Source organism: Panthera uncia, chromosome D1, assembly GCF_023721935.1.
Source record: "Panthera uncia isolate 11264 chromosome D1, Puncia_PCG_1.0, whole genome shotgun sequence".
Classification (NCBI taxonomy): domain Eukaryota; kingdom Metazoa; phylum Chordata; class Mammalia; order Carnivora; family Felidae; genus Panthera; species Panthera uncia.
This window is the reverse complement of record NC_064808.1, coordinates 41201597-41222731: the sequence shown is the minus strand read 5'-3', so window position 1 is coordinate 41222731 and position 21135 is coordinate 41201597. Positions and strand designations below refer to the sequence as shown.

General features: G+C 38.3%; 1 protein-coding gene across 26 annotated transcripts in view; it reads right to left on the bottom strand.

Annotated features, from left to right (window-relative positions):
- SOX6 (SRY-box transcription factor 6) overlaps positions 1-21135 on the bottom strand; it is a 687546-nt gene that overhangs the window by 38114 nt on the left and 628297 nt on the right. For 18 of the 26 annotated variants that reach the window (XM_049617879.1, XM_049617886.1, XM_049617897.1 and 15 more), the window contains 2 exons: positions 2051-2131; positions 1740-1848 (listed from right to left, as the gene is read on the bottom strand). In XM_049617879.1, the coding sequence (XP_049473836.1) occupies positions 1740-1848; positions 2051-2131 (190 nt within the window). The remainder of the gene's footprint in view (positions 1-1739; positions 1849-2050; positions 2132-21135) is intronic. The other 8 variants (XM_049617871.1, XM_049617955.1, XM_049617970.1 and 5 more) reach the window with 1 other exon arrangement.

The window sequence follows — 21135 nt, the reverse complement described above, 5'->3', positions numbered from 1 at the left end:
ATTAAGTTTTTCATTTTTTCCTTTCATAATGGTTAATAACTCCGATCAGGCTTTTTAATTTACCAGGCACATAATATCATCAATTAATTATTAGCATTATTGAGAGGTAACTGACTATATGTATACCCATTATACAGTCAAGAAGCCAAATGAAGAAGGAAGAATGATAGATTAAGAAAACTGTCGGAACGAGGGTAGAGTGATAGAACTCTGCACCTCCTAGTCTATGGAAAAATGAACAGACTGAATATTCCAAAGTGATGAAAAATGCTATTTCATTGTGTATGGTCAAAGATTTAGGTACTCTATGGTACAATCTTGCAACAACATTGAGATGGGCCTGGCCTGAATAAATTGGTTCCCTAGGCCAAGGAACCTCAACCCTCATGAGGAAAAACCTACACTTCTAAGTGCCTATAAAACCTCAATGTCACTGTGCTCTCGGTACACTTTCTTCAGGAAAGGCAGCAAGTGTATTTCTGGTTTTAAATCCTCTTTATCCCTTCCCTTCCTCCTCCTCCTAATTTTCCTCCTCCTCCTCCTCTTCTTCCTCTTCCCCTTCCTCTTCCCTTTCCTTGCCCCCACCCCCACACACACAACAATCAGAATTTAACACCTTGTCCCCAGGACTATCATTAACCATTAGTCTCTCCTACTCGTATAAAAAAAAATCTGCTTTTTGAATACTCTGTGAAGTGCTTCCTAAAGCCTGTAATTGGTCATCTTTAAGTGTTCATGCCAGGGATTTCTGAACTGCCTGGGACGGCCCCAAGCTATCACCTAGAAGTCATGTCCAGTTCAGATGAGGCTATGAAATGTCTCCGCGTGTTTTCGAGGGATTAGGGTCCTGGAAGAAATTCTGCCGGTAAAAGCGATAATAGTAAGATTCTTGTCCTCAAGCTAAAGAAGAACTTTAGCAGGGACCCAAGATGGGCAAAGTATTGTGTTACTCTGAAGAGAACAAATTAATCTTCCCTGACTGGTGGGAGGGATTCTGCCAAAGGAACAGCTAACGGGAAAACCAGTCCTTACTCTGTGATGACACAGTAAATAACCAGGCAACATTACTACTGAAGTGCTGACCCAACTCATAAATTGTACCCAGCCTCTGGAGAGCAATTTCTGCTGATTTGCTGCTTGTGCATTTAAAACAAACAAACAAAAAGGGACAAGGAGTGGACAGGCATTGACATTGCTGTGGATAAACCCACTGAGAGTGAAGCTGGTCTTTCTATCCAGACTTTCACAAGAATTTAGTAATGGATAGTGCTTGGGCACAGGCCGAGCAATTATTAATTTTACACTAAATCTGCTGCAAACCATCACTGAGTTCCCAAAAAGGTTTGATTGCACCTGGGACTTACTTGATTCAGGGTTAAAAAATCCTCCTTTGTAGGTTAGCCCTTTTTTTTAAACGAGTATGCAATGACGTGGATGAAACACAGAATTCTGTTATTCATGGGAACGCAGAGGGTCATTTTATTTAAAAACTTTGAAATGGCACCTTGAAGCACGTGAATTGCTACATGTTCGGTAATATAGGATCTAGCTACATCTCAACGTCCTCAACTATAATATATAATGAAGGCTAAAAGTTCCTCTGCTTTGCCAAAAAAAAAAAAAAAAAAAAAAATCCCAGCTGGTACTCCTGAGAAAGACTGTATAATCCTATAACTAACTCAGATGCACCTTCACAAACGCCCGGAGCAGCAGAAAAGAGCTACGGAAAATCCACTCACCCTCTGCATCTTCTGGCCGAGTAAGATCGATGACACCTGGGCCCAGCTTTCCATCTTCACTTGACTTTCCTGTTAACTGGGGCCCCAAATTCTCAAAGCGTGTTCTTTCCTAGAGGAAAGAATAATCAGAGGCTTATTCTAGCTTCCGAAGCAGCCACTTTTTCCTTCCAGTTTCTATCTTGCTTAGCGGGCAAAACTTGGATTTACAAACATCATTTCTGACCAACTGGGGATCAGAAAATCTTTCAGGAAGATTCCACTAAAGCCTGGTGGTGGCACTGAGAGCGCTAACAGCGTCTAAAGCACAGTACCTGTAAGGAAAGGAAACCTGTGCCGGGAAGCCTGCCGGGCGGCACTGCACATCTTCTCTCAGTGGGATTTGCTCCAGTAATCTAAAAGGAATGCAATTGAAAGGTTTGAGCCCAAAGTGCAAAACTTGAAAGAGCAATTCCCGTGAAAATACACTGCTAGTTAACGGGAGAGGAATTGTCTCATTTGGAGATCGCAGTTTGCATTGGTATTCCTGGGAAAATACAAATCGGAGTTTTAGGCAGGAGGATTTCAAAAACAAATGTTTCAGAGCGGGCAGACTAGATGATGGCATTGATGCTATTATTTTGCCTAGGAGTTTCAACTGTAACTTCTGGGGAAGTAAAAAGAAGATTACTCCTAGCCAGCCATGGAGTCAGGAAATTTAAATATCTGTGCCGTTACAGGAGGGAAACTCAAACACGTTTGCCTTATTAGCCAGCTCCTCTAGGACAGGGAGCCTGAAATATCACAGTGAACTCTCCCTCTGCAGCTCTCCGGATCAGTGGCAGAGGGCTCACTGACCATCACTAATACGGTGTTCTTGTCTGCAAAAACAGAGCACGTGTCCCCTTCTCGCCTCCTTGCTACTCTCCAGACTCAAACTTGGCTTTGTGTTGTGCTTATGAATGAATGAAACCTTGTTGTTCATTACTATGAAACAATATTAAATGTCATGTCAGCTTGAATTTACAGACATGAAATAGCAGCTTCCAGCTCCGGGAATGGTTTCTGCATGTTATACTTAATGCATTATGCAGCAGTAGAGTGCTGATTGCTGTTCAGTCTATTGTTCAATGACCTAGTTCTGTACTGAGCATGTTCGGCATTAGATGGAAACACTCAGAGTGTTCTCTTCTGTAAGATGTTTAGAAACTTGGAAATATCCTTAAAGAGCAAACATACAATTACTTGATAGAGGCTGTGTCTCATTTGTACAGCCTCACTACATTTGTGCTTTCTAATATGATTATTTTTGAATATCATTATATTTCTATAATTAATTCCCATCAGTCAAATTGTGCAGGAAGTCTTCCAGTTCCCCTTCATCATGGAATATCTTGAAATCTGTGTTGGAAGAAAACGCAGCATAAACCTTGCTTTAATCTAGCACCAACTCTATGAAAGATATGCAACAAAATTGTAATCTTGAGTTTCCCCCACTGGGCAATCCTAACTAGTTACACTAGTGGGATATGGGGAAACCTCCGAAGTACCACACTTATAAAAATCAGAATGGAAAATAAAAAGCAAATTAGGCACAGTTCCCCAATATTTTCTCATGTGAAAACACCGCTGCACGAGAACAAATTAACCCAGATGCAGGCCTCAACAAAAAGCAACCACAAGCCATGTGGGAGTTTCACACATTGTCGGGGGCGGGGGGGGGGGGGGGGGGGGAGGACAGCTGCTTTTAATCAGCCAATTTCTATTTTTGAGTAGCACTTTCGGTTGTCATGATGTAAAGAAAAAGAATTAAAGTGAAGATGAGTAGTACCAGGGAAAGCAAAATATTCAACCTTTGTTTTATCACATTGTTTCACATTTCAAATATTTGCATGTGAATGCTCTCCCTATGTTAAATGCAAAAGGAGTTTTGATGTGACACCTGCAATCTTCTTGGAAGAACAACCTTTAACTGTATTTTCATGGGGGGAAAACAACTTTCTCTGAAAATCAACAGACCGTGCTACCTATCAATATGCATATTTCAAGTATCTTTCTAGTCATTCATTCTCTTTGATTTTACCGGAAAATATTCTCAGTAAAAAAAAAATAAAGTTCCTGAAAGAATATCAATATTTTGACAAGGAAGGAGAAGAGGGAAAATTACATGCCATGGTTTGTAAAATCCTAAGACAACAAAGCTTACATGATGATAATATCTTTTCTTTTACAAAAAATGAAGTGCACTCACAATTCAGTATTATCAGCTTGCTTTTAATCATAACAAAAAACATTCGGAACATTCAACAACACATTCACAGTGCCTTTGAAGTCATACATTTTTCTGACTTCATTGAAAAAAAACATTCTTCTGCAGAGCTACTTTCCTTATAAAATATCAATATTTTGACAGAGTAGAAGTCAAGGAAGAATATCCCATGAAACACTCGTTAAACAGGCAGAAAATAAATCAATGGTAAAAATTGTTTTGGGCAGTGGGCTGCATTTTATAGTTGGTAATATTAAGCACTTGTGTTTGAGATTAAAGAAGGACCCTGCAAAGCCATGCCCTTTCATATAAATTTCTACCTAGTCTCCCAGAAGATTTCCTTCTTCAAAGAATAGCTCAGAATATTTATTTGCCAGCCACATAACCATAAGATAAGAGGGCCTGATGTCTACAAGTTAGCTCCTGTCAGCTGGGCCAAGCAAAGATTTTACCAGTAAGGTTGAACATGAGCCTAGTAAATACAGGATGTGTACATGGGCACAGAGATGAGTTCAGAGATACTTCAGTTCCAACAGGCTTCAACTTCTGGCCATGAAGTGCCAATGGGTATGCCCCTATATCAAACAGATAAAGATTTGTGGGTGGTAAGTTCTTAACTCCAAATTTTGCCCACGCACTTGAACTAGCTCTCACAACATACATGTCGTCCAAATAAGATACTTTGGAGAAGTAAGCAAAAGAGTTCAGTGCTAATTTAATCTCAACTCCCCCAGGAAAATCCCCCAATCTTCATGTTGACGGTGAAATGTGCATTTTACATGCAACGATGTGATCAGACCCTTACTTATGCATTGTCAGTCACAAAACATGCAGGCAACATTAAAGTTACTGAAAAAAATTAAAGTCAGCTCTGCTGTGTTGTAGGGACTGTTGGCTCTCTAAGTGCTTTGAAATTATGATGTATGAGGTAGATGTTGCATATTAAATAAAGATATTTCAATGATAAAGCCCCCTTTAGTGAGAGCTGATGAATGTTAAATGTTACAAGCCACAAGACGGTGGCATCCATCATCTTCACATATTATCAGAGTCAATGACAGGGCAGCCTCACTGGTGACAGATAGACTGCTGCATTATTATCCCTTCTTTCTAGAGTCACTGCACAAACCATTCAAGTCCTCAAGCATTATTTTTAACTTTGCATTAAATTAGCAACTTTTCTCTCCCTACCATGGCAAGATTGATCAATTTTGTTTTTGCATCGGTGGAGAAAGAGAATGGATCTGGGGTAACGCAAAGAACAGAGGCTTGTTTCCATCCAGGAAAAAAAAATCAACTTCCCCTTACTGGCAACAAATGTAAAATTGTGATATGGGGAAAGAACAGCAATGAAACAGTAAGCACACAATAATGGCTTTTCTTTGCACTTAGATAAAAGCTGAATTTTTGATGCGCACAGTATATTTTAATAAAATTTTATATACTATGTTTTATACACTTACTGGCTATTCCATAATAATGTGTGTGCTAACAGTAAAATTGCTCTTAAATTTATGTGTGTTATTTATACGTTCCCCCGTAACAATGCTTTTTGTTGTAAAAAATATTCTGTTTATTAATGTAACTTTACAACCACTGCATCCAAGATCCGTGGTAAATTAATGACATTTTTATTATTTTATAGTGTCATTAAATTTTTACTGATCACTCCATCAAACAGAGGCAGTAAAGGCCATAATGTAAACTGGGACACTTAGATCAGGCAGCAGGAAGACATTCCATATAGTCTGAAGAAAACTGCTAGCAATAAATGATATTTATACCATCTTTAAGCATGTTAGAATACTTGGATAAGTTTGGCAAAACTGTTTCAGTAGTAGAGTGGATTGTGTACTTAAATAACAGTTTGCTTGCCAGCAAGACAAGCCTTTTTCAAACCATGTGTGAGGCGACTGAGTGCAGCCCTCTCCTAGAAAACAACACGCGAGATGTATGATGCCCCGGGCACCCTCCCCTCGGGGTTACCAAGACTGACCAGCACACACCATACCTCAAATCACTTCCACACAGTCTCCTCTGCTACAAAACGAAGTGGAAATTGGTAAGTGCTGAGAGAAGCGCTTTGTTGCCTTACAAACAAATATATTTCATTTGACAAGTAGACATAGCTGGACAATGATGTGATATATTTTATTCCCATGGTCCAGGTGAGAGGTACTTTACCAACCTTTATTCAAAGCTCATTTCTAAAGAATGTCTGAATGTGAGCTCATTCATAGCAGCCACAGAACATACACCTAAGGGGCCATTACCTGCATTGCAGTTACAATGGGCAAAAAATAATTATCTCACGTTACTTTCACATATGAAATACATTATATTAGTATACTCTATACTGACTCTCAATTATTCTGTTTATAGAATGTTTGTATATATATTTTATGCAAATATTTTATAATATTTTATATAAATGTATATATATATTTCTATATGTAGACAATAGTAATTAGAACATTTTGTGCTCATGTAATCACCAATCTAGGCCCACCTCTTACTAAGTAAATAAGATTTTGTTGTTATATCCTAAAACACATTATTTAAATATTGAAGACTTTAAAATTTTTTTTCGAATATGTAATCATAAGGAATTTTGTAGGGAAAGTTAATACTGCAGCGCCACCAGTCATGTCCTTACATATTCCTGAAGCAGAGTTTTCTGAGAGAAATAACAAATTCTTGCATCATGAATAGGGATTCTCTAAGGCCAGCACGATGTCCTGAGATATTATCTGTCCTCAAAATTTCAGCTTTGTCGAAGTTGTTGAGTGCTCCCCAAAGAAGCCTTGTCACCTCATTCCAGCTCCAAGCCTTAGTGTCTCTCCAACTCGGGGAATCTTCCCTAACTAAAAGTGAAGACTTCCCTGCAAAAGCAGCGTTACCCTTACACAACCTGCCTTCCTGCCCTCTGTTCACATCGATACCAACTGGTCGGCACTATTTGCCTCACTGCATTCTTTGCCCCTCCATGCTCGGTCCATCGTCCAGGCTTGCTGATTCTTCTCTCACAGAGTCTCTTGCACGGGTCCCTTCTCTCCCTCCATCCCTCCCATCATCACTAACTGCCCCTGCATTCACACCCACACTCCTAGATTGCTGCCCGTTGTCACCTCCTTTCTGGGTGCTGGGTGCTTTCTGCCTGTGCCTGACACTGCCTTCTCAGTCTATCTATGCGCACTCCTCACAGGGCTCCACTTCAGAGCTCCGATTTCAAACATTCATGGCTTCCTGCTTTCTGTTGCATTCCATTCAAGCTCCTCGACCTGGCTTTCAAGTCTGTCACACGCTGTCCCCTACACATCTTTTAAAACTCTGTTTCCTACAACTCTCCCATCACACATCCTCTGCTCCGGGTGGGCAAGAATGAGCCTTCCCCTAACACACCTGCTTTTTCTTCCTCACTGCTGCTAGGATAAGTTTCCTGCTCTCTTCTTCCTTGCCAAATTCGATTCACTTTGAAAAGCCCAAGCTGTCTGTGAACTCTACAACCTCTCTGAGCTACCTGCTTTCTGATATACAAAAATTCTTAGTCTTCCCTTCATAATTGGCCCCTAGTTGTATACTATCTTAAGAAATGGAGCTTTGGTTCACATGTACCTCCAAGTCTCCTCCCAAAACATCAGAAGGTTTTTCAAACCAGGGGTTTGTCTTACACTTTTTCTATATATCTTACACAGCATTTAGTATTAGTGCCCATAAATACTTACAGGTTTTACAAGGCCACATAATCGATTTACCCACATAAATCAAAAACACGCTGTGCAGGTGAGTGTCCCAAAGAAGCAAGTGTGCGATAGAGGGTTTAGACTCACCATTCCACTTCTGGGGATGTCTCTTTGGTCAATAATAATCAAAACAAGGAAATCCAAAAAAAAAATCTTAAATATTTTATAAAAAGAGAAACAAGCAATGTCAAAAGAACACAATAGAAGAAGACAATGTGATGATATAACTTACTAGGAAAAAGAGGTTTTTGAGTCTGACTTAGAATTTCTGCAATTTGGCACTTGTATCTTTGCAAAGTCTTTGCAAACTATAGCAAAAGAAGACACAATACACCACAAATGCTTGACTGAAAAAGCAGTGAACATTTCTAAATAAAAAGGTCTCTCTCTCTCTCTCTCTCTCTCTCTCTCTCTCTTTTAAGCAGGACAATGCTAAGGATAATGTTGAGAGAAAGAGATTCTGTATCTTATTCTAAGAGGCTTGTTCTAATTCCTCTGGACATATCTGGCCATGATGTGATGATTCTCAAGAACCACTACTTAAGCACATATATGGTTTCCTTTTTGATTTGACAAACCCTATCACTTTACTAGCCTTTATTTTATATCCTTTATTATACATTTTAGGAATTTAATGAAGGATCAAAACTGTAGGCTTTACATTAGAAAGTAACTGCATATATTTTGAAAAAGGTGATTCTTGTCAGGAGTAAGGAGTTACTTTGGAGGTCCTGGGATTTACTTTCATAGTGATATTTTTCATGGTCATAGAGCCAGTAATCATAATAAAGACTCCGGAGGAGAGAAATGAGGGTTATTATTGAACTTCATTGTTAAATGACATTTTGTCAGCTAAAACTGCTAAATTGTCTAGCCTTTAATATACCCCTAACATCAAAATTGTGCTAGGACTCATGAATTAGTTAAGGCCTAATTTTCCCAAATGGGTTTGTCCCCATAGCACAAATACATGTATTGGAGGGGAGGAAGGAAAGAGGGTCACTTACTGATCATATACTATGTGTAAGGCTCAGTCCAATGAATATTTTCTTTAATCCCTACACCAATACTACAAGGAAAATATTACTGTTACTATCAGTTTTACAAGAGAAAAAGGTGAGGCTCAGAAAGATTTTTTTTTCAGAAAGATGTTTTTCTGTTTTAAGTCACTTAACCAAAATTTAGGTCGGTATTTGTGCTGAGGTGAATTTAGGATCATAACTCTGCAACTTAATTACCATGTGATCTCTCTGAGCCTGTTTCCTCATTTGTAAAATAAAATAGAAAATGCTCACGCCGCTGGGTTGTGATGATGAAATAGAGATTATATGTGTGAGTGCTTAGCAAAAATAAGGCAACTCATAAAATACCCACTTATGTTAAAGATATTATTTAGTGTTTGCTAAAGGTTTCGAAGCTAAACACTAATGAAGACAGTGTCCTGATCTAAAGGCCAATATCCATTCCCCTGTATCAACAACGCAACTATATAAACAAAACTGCTTTCCTTTTTGTCTTGGTTGCTAAGCACCTCAGAACTAAATTTAAATCTCAACCTTAGTAACCATGTAGTACCTGGATCTTGTTATTCTGTACTTAAAAGCCTTCAGTACTCCCCGCCATCTGCATAAGGAGAACCAAACTTCCTTGTATAGCTTGTACAACCTTTTAAGATCTGGCTCCTGTTCTCATCAGTTTTATGTCCTACGCATTCCAGTTTATATTATCTGTTCCAGTAAGATAGAACTTCTTAGAGTTTTCTGAACAACAGAATTGTGATATTGTATGGCCTTATATATCTGCATATGCCATTTCTTCACTCTGGAATGCCCTTTCTTTACTGATGACATCATAATTAGTCCTCTCTAGGCTGTATTACAGCATTTCTTCTGGGCAAACTCCTTTGTTGACTTCCTCCCACCAGCCCCACACAGAAATGATCACTCCTTCTTTTTTCCATCACCACGCCATGCTTATAGAAAAGGATGCTACAAACATTGGTTATAGGTCTGTTTATGTGTCTCCTCAGCTTACTCCTTTAAGGTGTGGTGTCTATCTATTACTATCTTTACATCATGAGTGGCTGATAATCCTGATAATCCTGATAACAGTATTTCCCTCTCTTATTTTAATTTTACTTTTAAATAAAATTAAATTAATTTTCAGATCTTTTTTAAACAGCAAGATATAGATGTTTAGAACCTGGATAAAAGCAAAGGAAGGTGTGTATATCAGTTGGACAATACAGTGATCTGATCAGGGTTGGCCCGGCACTGAGATACAGGAAGTTTGCCTAATTATTATTATTCAAAAGGGCTCTATAAGAATCTTTCCTAAAATCTCAACCACCACCACAACCTTCGAATATTCTTCTTACACATTCTTACATTACATTGTTTAGCAATACATCATTAACAATTCATTCTTTGAGTTAGTCAATAATGCCAATATTTTGTGAAAGGGCAATAGAATAAACTGTTAAACAAACTCATACTAATTTCAGTTTAATTCTTCTAGAGAAATAAGAATATCTGTAGAGAAAATTAGGCAGATGAAACCACGTGAACAGAGTTATAAAGCATTTGGTCAAGGGAGTTCCTTAGGTACTGTAATCCCAAAGAATATAGCTTCACAAGAGTTTGAGAACACCCAAACTAAGCAAATATGGCTGTTAGGGACTGAGCCGTGTCCTCTTAAAATTCACATGTTGAAACCCTAATCCCTAGCACCTCAGATTTGTGCTAGTGCTAGTGACTCTTTTTTGGAGATAGAGACTGTAAGGAGGTGATTAAATTAAAATGAGGCCTTCAGGTTGGGCTCCAATCCAATCTGACTGGTGTCCTTAAGGGGAGGAGATAAGGACATGCAGAGAGACATTAGAAATGTGTGCTCACAGAGGAAAGACCATGTGAGGACACAGCGAAAAGGCAGTCATTTGCAAGCCAAGGAAAAAGGCCTCAGGAGAAATCAATCCTGTTGGCACCTTGATCTTGAACTTCTAGACTCCAGGATTGTGGGGGGGGGAAAAATTGTTGTTTCAGCCACCCATTTGTGGTATTTTGTCATGGCAGCCCTCGCAAACTAACACAATGCTCCTTCCGAGCATTTTATTATATAAAAGCCTTTTGTCACTACTCCAAAAATGTCAGCTAGTAAGGCAACAAATTATACGTATGCAGTCTACTTACCTCAGAAACAATTATCTGGAAGCTTTTGCTGTTAGGAGCTAGTAGTGGTTGACAACTCTATCTATCGATCTATCTATCTATCTATCTATCTGGAATTCTTCAGAAGAGCAAGTTCTCTGTTAAAGGGAAAGAAGACTTTCAGTGGCTTGGCCAAAGTTTTCAAACTTCCAGAAAATTCACACTTGAAGCAAGATATAGAATCAATACTGTTTGACTTAAGCGATTCAGATCACCTCTCAGCATGCTGAAAAATGCCACTGGATCATAAGCTCCTTGGGGGAGGGAAACTGTCTCCTGACCCTCTCTATCTTCACTGAGGGCTGTGCCTTGTGACCACAGGAGAAGTGTGCAGCACATGCCTGACAAAACGAACTAATGTCTGCAGAGCTTCTTGTGGATATGTTTTATGGAGCTTTCAAAAACATTCTCAAATGATGTATGACACGTTTCCCTCAGGATTTGAAGAGTACACCAAACTAAGCAAGTTCTCTCCCCGCACCCCTAGCAAGGACAGCGCCCTGTGTATCTCCTGCAACATACACTTAAACTCTTGTCACTGATCATCAAATGATAAATGATAAAGTAGCATTGACTCTGAAGATATGAGATCCTTTTAGGCTTGGGAGCCACTGAGTTAAATTAGTTTCATCAGGATTATAGTGCTTACTGAACCCCTTTAACCAAATGCTTTCTGTCTCATTCATATGGTTTTAATATGGTTTTAACCAATTGCAAGGTTATTTATAAGTTTGCAATTCCCAAGTAGAGTTATAAAGTGTTCAGATTTAAACAAATCCAGTTGTGTGGCAGCCCGGCTCCTACTTATATGTGGTTTCCAACTTTGTATTCGTTTACAGAGGCATGATGCATATTTGTTCCTGAATATTCTCTGATTAACTGTTTGTTTCAGTAACAAGTTCACAAAAAGTTTCCTTGTAAAAATTACATGCGCACCTATTAAAATTGAACATATGATTTAAAAAACTGGTGAATTTTATCTCCACTTAAACCACCAGCAAGATTTTATTGTGCTAGCATTCATCATATGAACAAAGAGTGCCACGATAAAATTAATGACCAGCTAAGAAAATGTCTTTGTCCAAAATAATACCTTCAGAATTCTGTTTTTTTCAAAATCTAGGTACTTGATTTCTGATACCTATTTAATTTGCAACAGGTACTTTTTATATTATCTGTGGAAACGCAGATGCCATTTATTCAGGTTAAAGGCACCAAAGTTATATAAACCAAGAATGGATATTTTCTTCAAAAATATACCTTCTACTTCAATTTTAGCTGGCAAGTTGATAGATTTGAAGATTCTTTTTCTCAAAAACATAAATACGAAAGATGGGAAAATATAAGGTATTTCCACCATGTATTTGTTTCAATTTATCAGATATAGAAATATATCATATCTCCTAAGAGATATTCCTATAATGTAAAGAAATATGTATACTACCAAATGACATAGACCTTAAAAAGAAAAGTAGGGGGCATGTGAAAAATTTAGTTGCTGGAAGGAAACGTAAAGGCATCTTCATTCAGAGAGCACAGGGATCAAGGAGGCTAGGATGCTAACCCAAAGTCCAGCAGCTAACCAGTAACAGATCTAGAATACAGTAACAGATCTAGAATACCAGTAACAGATCTAGAATTCTTAACCCTCAGACTCCTAGTCTCCTGCTCCTTCCACTGAACTGTTCTGTATCATGTGTGCTCTTTACAAACTATGCTAGTCCCTGATTACTTCATCTGTAAAATGAGGAAGCTGAACTAACTTACCTCTATGGTTTCTTCCAGCTCTGAAATGTTACGAGTCTGTGATACTCAACTTTATTCTCCTGAGACCTACACTCAGCATACAGTAGTAAAATCACTTTGCTATGTCATAAAAAGTTTTTGAGCAATTATTTGTATTTTCAAGGAAATTGTTCAGAGATAATCCATTTGTCAAACAAGCCTTCCAAAACCTGGTCACACTTAGCCAAAAAGGATTTATTTGCTGCTTCTGAAATTCCATCTCCACCATCGGCAAAAGTAAATAGAAGGGAAGGGACACGAAGGGAAGGGAAAGAAGACAAAGAGAAGAGGCAGGCAAAATCAGAGGGGAGATATTTTAGCCTGAAATTGGCATAAATATTCCTCATATCCCTATTTTGGCATTCATTATGGTAGCACCAGCACAGAATAAATCCCTTTCTACCTGAAAACAAAGTAACATCAATGCAAACATTAGTGCTAGGAAAAGGGCTTTTCTTCAGAAAACAAAAGTAAAAAACCCCAAAAAAGTTAATTAACTCCTTGATGTCAAGATTTTGTATATTCTATTGTTATTCTCCTTCTAGGAAACAGGAAGTACTCAGGTCAAGGGACATACTTTTCAAATAAAAAATAAAAATAACCCAAGACTATGTCTGATTATTTGTAGAAGAACCTTTCTTTAAAATTAAGTAAAATTAAAATTTAGAAACTATGTTTTCATTTCATGAAATTTAAAAATCATTTTAAGATTGAAATTTTTAAAATGAGTTTAAAAGAAGAAGAAAATATTTAGGACCTGATTCAAAATAGTACTCCAACATGGTAATATTATAAAGGACAAAAGATAGTGCCCAACTGTGGTGATATGTGTTAATTGTATGGTTTTCCAAAGATGTGGGAGAACTGATATCAATTACAGTATAATTACCATTACTTCCAACAGAGTTAACATGTAGTTACCACAAAATAACGTACAATTAACTGGTGTCACATTGCACACCAGACTAAATAAGATACAAATTAAAAATCCCCAAATGTAGCCATAATACCCTTCTATCTCTTAAAAAAAAAAAAAAACCAGCAACTTTTCTGATGTCACAGCATTTGTCAAGAACTCGTGTAATTATTTAAAAGAGGGAGAAACCATGACATATAAGTAGAAAGAATCACTTTTAGCTATACAGTGAAAAACTGCACAGGGAGGGAGATGTATGTATCAACAAAAAATTTAAAGTTAGTAAGCTAAAGCTATTGTCAATAAAATTAGAATTTTCCTCTATGTCTTTCAGTTCCTGAAAATTAGGCAGCTATTTTTTTAGGCAGTTATGTCTTAAAAGCAAGTTCAAGAATGCTCTTAGTTTTTACTGATACCTAACAGTTTCTCCTTTATTTATCAAACACTGAACATGAACCCGCTTTAGCAGTGCTATAGAAAGACCCAGAAATGAGTAAGTCTTGGTCTAAGAAGGGAGTTTACACCAAAGTTCTAGTTATTTGTTATGCGAAGTGGTAAATCATGTCTCAATATGAGCAATTTCCTTATCAGGAGGTGAACTGCAGGGACAAAGAATGCTCCAGTTCAGTGTGAAGAAGTAAAACTCCTCATTGGAATGTCTCAAGTCAGCAACAATAACACAGGATGTTTCTGCATGTTGCACGTGAGAGGGGCACGTGTGGGAACACGGACATGCCAAGTGCTTGTCTAGGTCTAATTAGAAAAGAATTGAAAATGGCAGAGTGCAATGCTGTGAAGCTGACGAGAGGGCAAAGGGAAGTCGCTGTATTTAGAATACAGCCACAGTGTATCTGCTCTATCCGTTTCAAACATCTGGGCTTCCAATTATTTACTGAACTCCTGTGTAAGAGTTACTTGGGAATATTGCAAACGTTATAGAACAGGAACATGCAAACTGCTTTGTAAAATACTTGCGGGACTGAACTCTTGCTGAATCTTGAACAATATGGTTGAAAACTGCTGTGAGATTGTTATGTTTTAGTAAGTGTGTGAAAACCATGAAGAGGTTAATATGCTGAGAATAAATTTTGTAAACAGCATGCTATTAATACAGCAGACAATACTTTATTACAAATTTATGTTCTGCATCTTTTTAAAGATTTAGTTAATTTCCTGTATCTGGCTGTTTTATATTTAAATGCTTACTTGAGATTCAATGAGACTAGACACTTCCATAAAAGACCGTGCGTCTTTTTTGAAGATGACATAAGCATATGCCTAGACCCACAAAGCTTTGAGGGCAGTTTGTTCCCTATGAAGTTGCTATTTTCTCTTTTTCTCTGATCGTGGAGCTCAGGAATAGATGCCTTATTCTTGCACCCAGGTCTGTGTTTTACTCTGTTTAATTCATGACCCTTTTGTTGGGCTCCGAGGGAAATCAAGCTGGTTAGGAAGGATGACAACAGAACAATGAAGGGTACACCGTTATGCCATGTTACTTCTCCTTGTTCCCACATCGCTGCTGCATTCCTCTGATTATTGCAGCCTCAAAAAATGTGCTGATCACTGTGTGTGTTAGGCGACACTGCCAACCCTGAGAAGCTAATATCCCAGATAGAGTACAATTATGCACGTGATGTAAATGAAGTACGTACTCACCACATATTGGCCGTTTGTCACGAGACAGCCGGCAAACAGCAAAGATGGGCGCAAGACCTTATTGTGCCCTTTCACTGTGTCCACAAATGCCAAAAAAAAAAAAAAAAAAAAAAAGAGGAAGAAAGAAAAAGAAAAAGAAAAAAAAAATCACCTGCTCCTCACAGCTGACCTTAATTGACACAAACTTGAAATAGTTTCCATCTAAAATATATTTGTGGTTGGGACGCCCGGGTGGCTCAGTCGGTTAGGCATCCAACTTGCGCCCAGGTCATGATTCTCACGGTTCATGAGTTCGAGCCCTGAGTCAGGATCTGTGCTGACAGCTTAGAGCCTGGAGCCTGCTTTGGATTCTGTGTCTCCACCCCCCCACCCCTCCCTCATGCTCCCTTGCTCTCTCTTTCTCTCTTAAAACTAAATAAACATTAAAAAACTTGTTTAATTTAAAAAAATAATAAAAAATAAAACAAAATACATTTGGGGTAGAGCTTCTAAGTTGGTATTAGGAAAAAGGAAAGAGCTGTCATCTCCACATTCAGATATTAGACACTGAAATGCAGTGTATTCTAGGTCATAATAGTGAGCGTAGAGACTGCACCAACTTTATTTCTCCAAAACTCAGAAACTGATCTTTAGCTTTTTGTTTCAACAATTTAAATATCAAAATAATAGCATCGGAGCTAAAAATATGATTTAGTTTGTAAATCAGAACTTAGCCTTATAATTCAAACTTGGGAATTAAATAGGAAGATATTTTAAAATTAGAAGTCTGACTTCCCAGTCTAAAAGCAAGGGCTCTAATGTAATTAAGCCATCTTTCCTACAGAAAGAGAGACGGTGCTTAGACCACATTAAAAAACTACTCAATGAAATAAAAGCAACACCTCCAAGGGCTGTCTTGCTGGACCATCAATAGGCAAGCACAGTCATTCCTAAAGCTGGGGGAGCTGCTCTCCTTGTCCTTCTCCATTGTCTGCCTAGACAAGGACAAACCTGGAAAATTAACCAGAGTAGAATACCAGCTAGAGATCGTTCACTCCGTCCCAAAGACTGTCTCATGTTTACCACAATGGACTTGTGCCATCTCAAAGAAAAAAACAGTTATTCATAGAATAACTTCCCCTGTGAATATTATATCTAGCAGAGTTCTTAAATCTCTGTAGAATTTTTAATGGTACTTTCAGACCAATTAATGACTTGAGAAAAGACAATCACAACAATTACATAAAAGTTTTCAGATTATAGCTCTTATTTAACTCCACTGTATATATTTGCCACAAAGAAGAACACAGCCTTAAAAAAGACTAAATCTTCTTTCACTGATTAAATAAAACTCATATTCAATTTTTAATTTTCCACAGCCAAAGTGACCAAAAGAGTAGCAAAATGAAAACTGCTGATAAGGCTAGCCGGCCTTCTGGCCTGCTTCGGGACTAGCATATTAATATCTGTAATTTGTAAGAAGGCTTCGCGTCGTGGGCTGTGTTCTCTTCTTGGTAATATGTTATGAAGCGCTGGATTAGACCGTCAGACCAAATAAACAAACAAGTCTTAATATAAGTATAATCTATTTGGAATCTAGTTTGATTTGAAATATTCATTTTCCCTTGAAAACCAACTAATATATTTATAGCATTGAACCTTTGTATGTTAAGTCCATTGTTCTAAACATATACTTTTCCTTCTGGATAAACCACTTTGACTATGAACTTCATTCATTAGTATAGTTTTTTTACTTGAAGATAAATCAGTATTAAATATTCCATGAAACATCATCTCTAGATCGTTTTTATCTGGTTACATTATTCTTTAAATTATATGTTCACAGCAGTGGTTTTGGAAAACCAGTTTGTACAAAACCAGGTGAAATTCATGAACTCTCAGTGTTGTGATCTCATTGTATTGTACCGATCAGTAAACCCATCGGTGTAGCTAATTCTTAGTTCTCGGGTAATTCTCTGAGAAAAAATAAATGGTTCCTTTAAACTCCCAGAGATCTCTGGTAGAACAGACCTGAATTATTTCAAATAGATTTCACTTCCTTTCTCCATCCTCTCCTTCCCAGTACCACCCACAAAGATGCTGACATGCTACTTATTTATGCTACCAGCCTAAGGCAGCTTTGAGTGCCCCCCTCCACCCACTCCAATAAAACAGGAGGCAGGGGGCACATGGCATAAAACTTTCCTTCTAAGCAGAAATCACTGACCCAGTTACCCTGCTCCTCACATAGTATGGCCCATGCTCAGCCTCAGTGACCACCAGCATCTTAAAAATTGTAAAGTCCTTTTACACACCTTGGTCATCTGTAAGGTGTTATCACCCAAATTTTATAGACTATATTGAGGCTCAGTGAGACTAGAGACTTCCCCAAGATCACACATATAATAGCTAAGAGTCAGAGGTAAGCCAAGAAGACAGGTCTTCAGATTTAAAGCCCAAGCTGAATTCCTTCTATTCCTTGGCACAGCTTAACTTGTGAGACTTGACTTGGTTTTAGGCATAGGTCATGAAATCATGAAGATCAGGATCCAAGCCGGCTTCCAAAGCCTTGTAAAGTCAGTATTTATTTTATGAATTTACCTTTCTGAAGCTATCCAGGTCCAAGACTTTACTGTGTTATCATTTATGTAAATAAAATCAGCATTAGATTCTGTATTAATTTGTAATGGTTGTCTCTCTGCCTTCCTAGGCTATACTACCTCCTTCACATAGGGTTAATTCCTAGGCAAAGTTTTCAAGACCTTACCACCATTGGAGATGCACGTTCAGGAGCCCGTTATACAGGAGTAGGCTAGGCTGTGCAGGTAGCACACGCTAGAGCCCTGTTATACACATATGCAGAGACAGCAGCTGCCCCTTGTAACTCTAAGCGCTTGGAGAAAAATCGTCACCAGTGGTCAGAGACTGCACCTTAACTACAATAAGCTCCAAGACTGCAGTAGAGTGGGAGATGAGAAGTGAAAGAGGCAGGGAAGTGGGGAAGGAAAAGAGAGGAAGAAGGACAGGGAAATGGATGGGAGAGTGGAGAGAGATGGCAAGACAAGGTAAGGAGGAGGTTAGGGGCAGAGAATGGAAAAGAGGGAAATATACTCTTGTACATATAAGGGGGCAGAGACAGAGAAGAACAGAGTGTGGGAAACTGATCAACAACCTCCAGAACATAAGACAGATGAGAAAGCAGCAGGGAGGCAGAGCAAATTGGGACAGCTAGAAAAGACTTTAAAATTCTTCTAATTTGTTCTAGTAAGAAGCAACTCTCCTCTGATGTGAACTTCCTCTGTCTGGGAAAGGCCAGACACACACAAAAGCAGAGTGAGACTCCTATGAAAATACATTTTTATCCCCTTCTTCCAAATTCTGGTCCCTAGCCACAAGCAAGCAATCAATGAATAATGACTGAGAATTTTAGGCTCAGTGTTAGTGGGACAGCAAAGAGTAAGACCTGGGCTCTTCTTTCAGGCTAATCATAGTAACCTAACAGTGTGGTGCAGTGGAAAGTATAGAATTTATACACAGAGGAGCTGATATTGGAACCTATAGAGTTACCTCCATGATTCTCGTTGTTAGTTTTTTGTTTTTAATGGTATTTTGTTTTTAATGGTATAGAGTTACCTCTATAATGGTAGGTTAACAGGAGATAATAATCTCTATTGCATAGGACTTTTATGAAAATCAAATGAGATTTTTTTATATGGAAGTATCATCCATAAACGTCTATAAAATTTATGTTAATTATTTCATATTTTAATTTGGACTTACACCTATACCACCTTCAGGTTTCTCCCACTGAGAAGACAGTCACTTATCTGTTGCTTCTACAGTTTCGATATAACAAACAGGGTGACTATCTACAAGCCTTTTTATATGGAGAAATACACTCAATTTACCTCAGCTACCCCTACCATCATTATTACTCATTCTCTCTCTCTCTCTCTCCCCCCCCCCCCCCCGCCCCCCCCCCCCCACACTCGTGCGCACAAACTCTAGGCTAAATTTCTTAACCAGGCATTCCAGGCTTCCATCATCTGAACCCTGTCCCCTCTCTGACCCAGAGCCCACTTCTTTCCTGAATGAACTATCTTTCAGCTGTTATTCCCCAGATGAGACCCATGCCTCAGCAGGCTCATGCTGGGACTCTACCTGCTTGCTCCTCTCTCCATACTCCATCCTGCCTGTCTTTGGGGGCATTTCAAGTCTTTCACACTCTAAAGAACTTCTCTTTCTACCTCACTGATTGAAGGGTATATCCTTTGATCTTCGTGAGATTAATTTACCTTGCAGCTCCTTTCACTGATTTGGCCCTTGGACCCCTCATTGCCAGGTTCTCTTTTATATATCTTTCCTATCTCCCAAATCATTATGTATCTTCCCTTAGGGCAGGAAGGGACTAGTCAATTTTCTCTGAATCCCAAGTACCACAAGCCCCACACATCATACATCAGATGGTGTGCACATCCTACTCAACATCCTGTTATGTCATATGGTTGCAAACAACAATAAGGGAGCCAGAAGAATGTTTGTTTGCAACTACCCTACTTCATATACATTATCTTATTTAACCTTTTCCACAATCTTATATGATCTAATCATCATTTTCACCTTCTAAGTGAGTAAACAGAGGTTCAGAAGAGTAACAGCCCCCAGATGGTGCAGCTAAGAATATATGTGGTGGTAAAGTGAAAAGATCAGCTATTAGTCTGTGAAGCTGACTTCTGGACCTTGATATGACTGATTTCCAAGGGTCTTATTCTTTCTTCCATTACTGATATTCTTTGTAGACTCAGGGAAATTATTTTACAACATCACATTAATGATCTAGAATAAGAAAGATGAAACTTGCTACCAATCTCCTTTGTAAGGGTGTTATTAAAAGTAGAGAACTCATCTTCTTAAAAGAATAGAAAGTCCTGTTAAGCTGATGTAATTTTTTAATGTTTAGGCTTGCGGGGGGGGGGGAGTGCAGAGAGAGAGGGAGACACAAAATCTGAAGCAGGCTCCAGGCTCTGAGCTGTTAGCACAGAGCCCAATGTGGGGTTCAAACCCATGAACCACAAGATCATGACCTGAGCCAAAGTCAGATGCTTAACCAACTGAGCCACCCAGAAGCCCCATAAGCTGATGTAATTTTTAATATGAGTTTACTAAAATGCTTCTTTAAACTAGATGTTTGCCTTAATTTCCCCATTTTACAGATGGGAAAATTGAGAAAAATCTTAATATTTATATTTTAGTATCAACATAGGCAAAAGGATACCAAACTTATGGTTTTTCTTTTCAAAAATTTATATTGATCCTAAATATGGGAAGAAAACAATTTTAGAGTGATCTTCTTTGCTGAAAACTACAGGGGACTCTTACAGACTAAAAGGTGTAAGGTTTTTCCTTACACTTCCTATAATGCTATAGGGCAATGCATTTCACAAGACACAATTTCTGTTATTTCAGAACTAATGCTATTGACATCATTTATAAAAAGATATAAAGAGCAAATCAGGGTTGCACCAAAAATAAAAGCAAGCATTTCCATCCATAGTGGGAAGACAGCACTTTGGGAAATTCTAATCTTAGTTGCAAATGTCAAAGATTGCAAATTGGATCTTAGCTAAAAGTGAACTTCTGTCAATGTGCTTCCAATGGCACATTTTTGACAACCAGATTTAAGACAATGCTGAGAGAGAAACAGTGTTGGAAAGAGTGCATAAAGTAACTCCATGTGCAGAATTTTCTTATATATGCTCTATACCCGGCCCTACACCTATAAGCTGACAATGAAAATAATAAAGCATATCAATACCTAAGTCCATAAAATAAAGAGGGTGGAACACATATGCAGAGACTTACA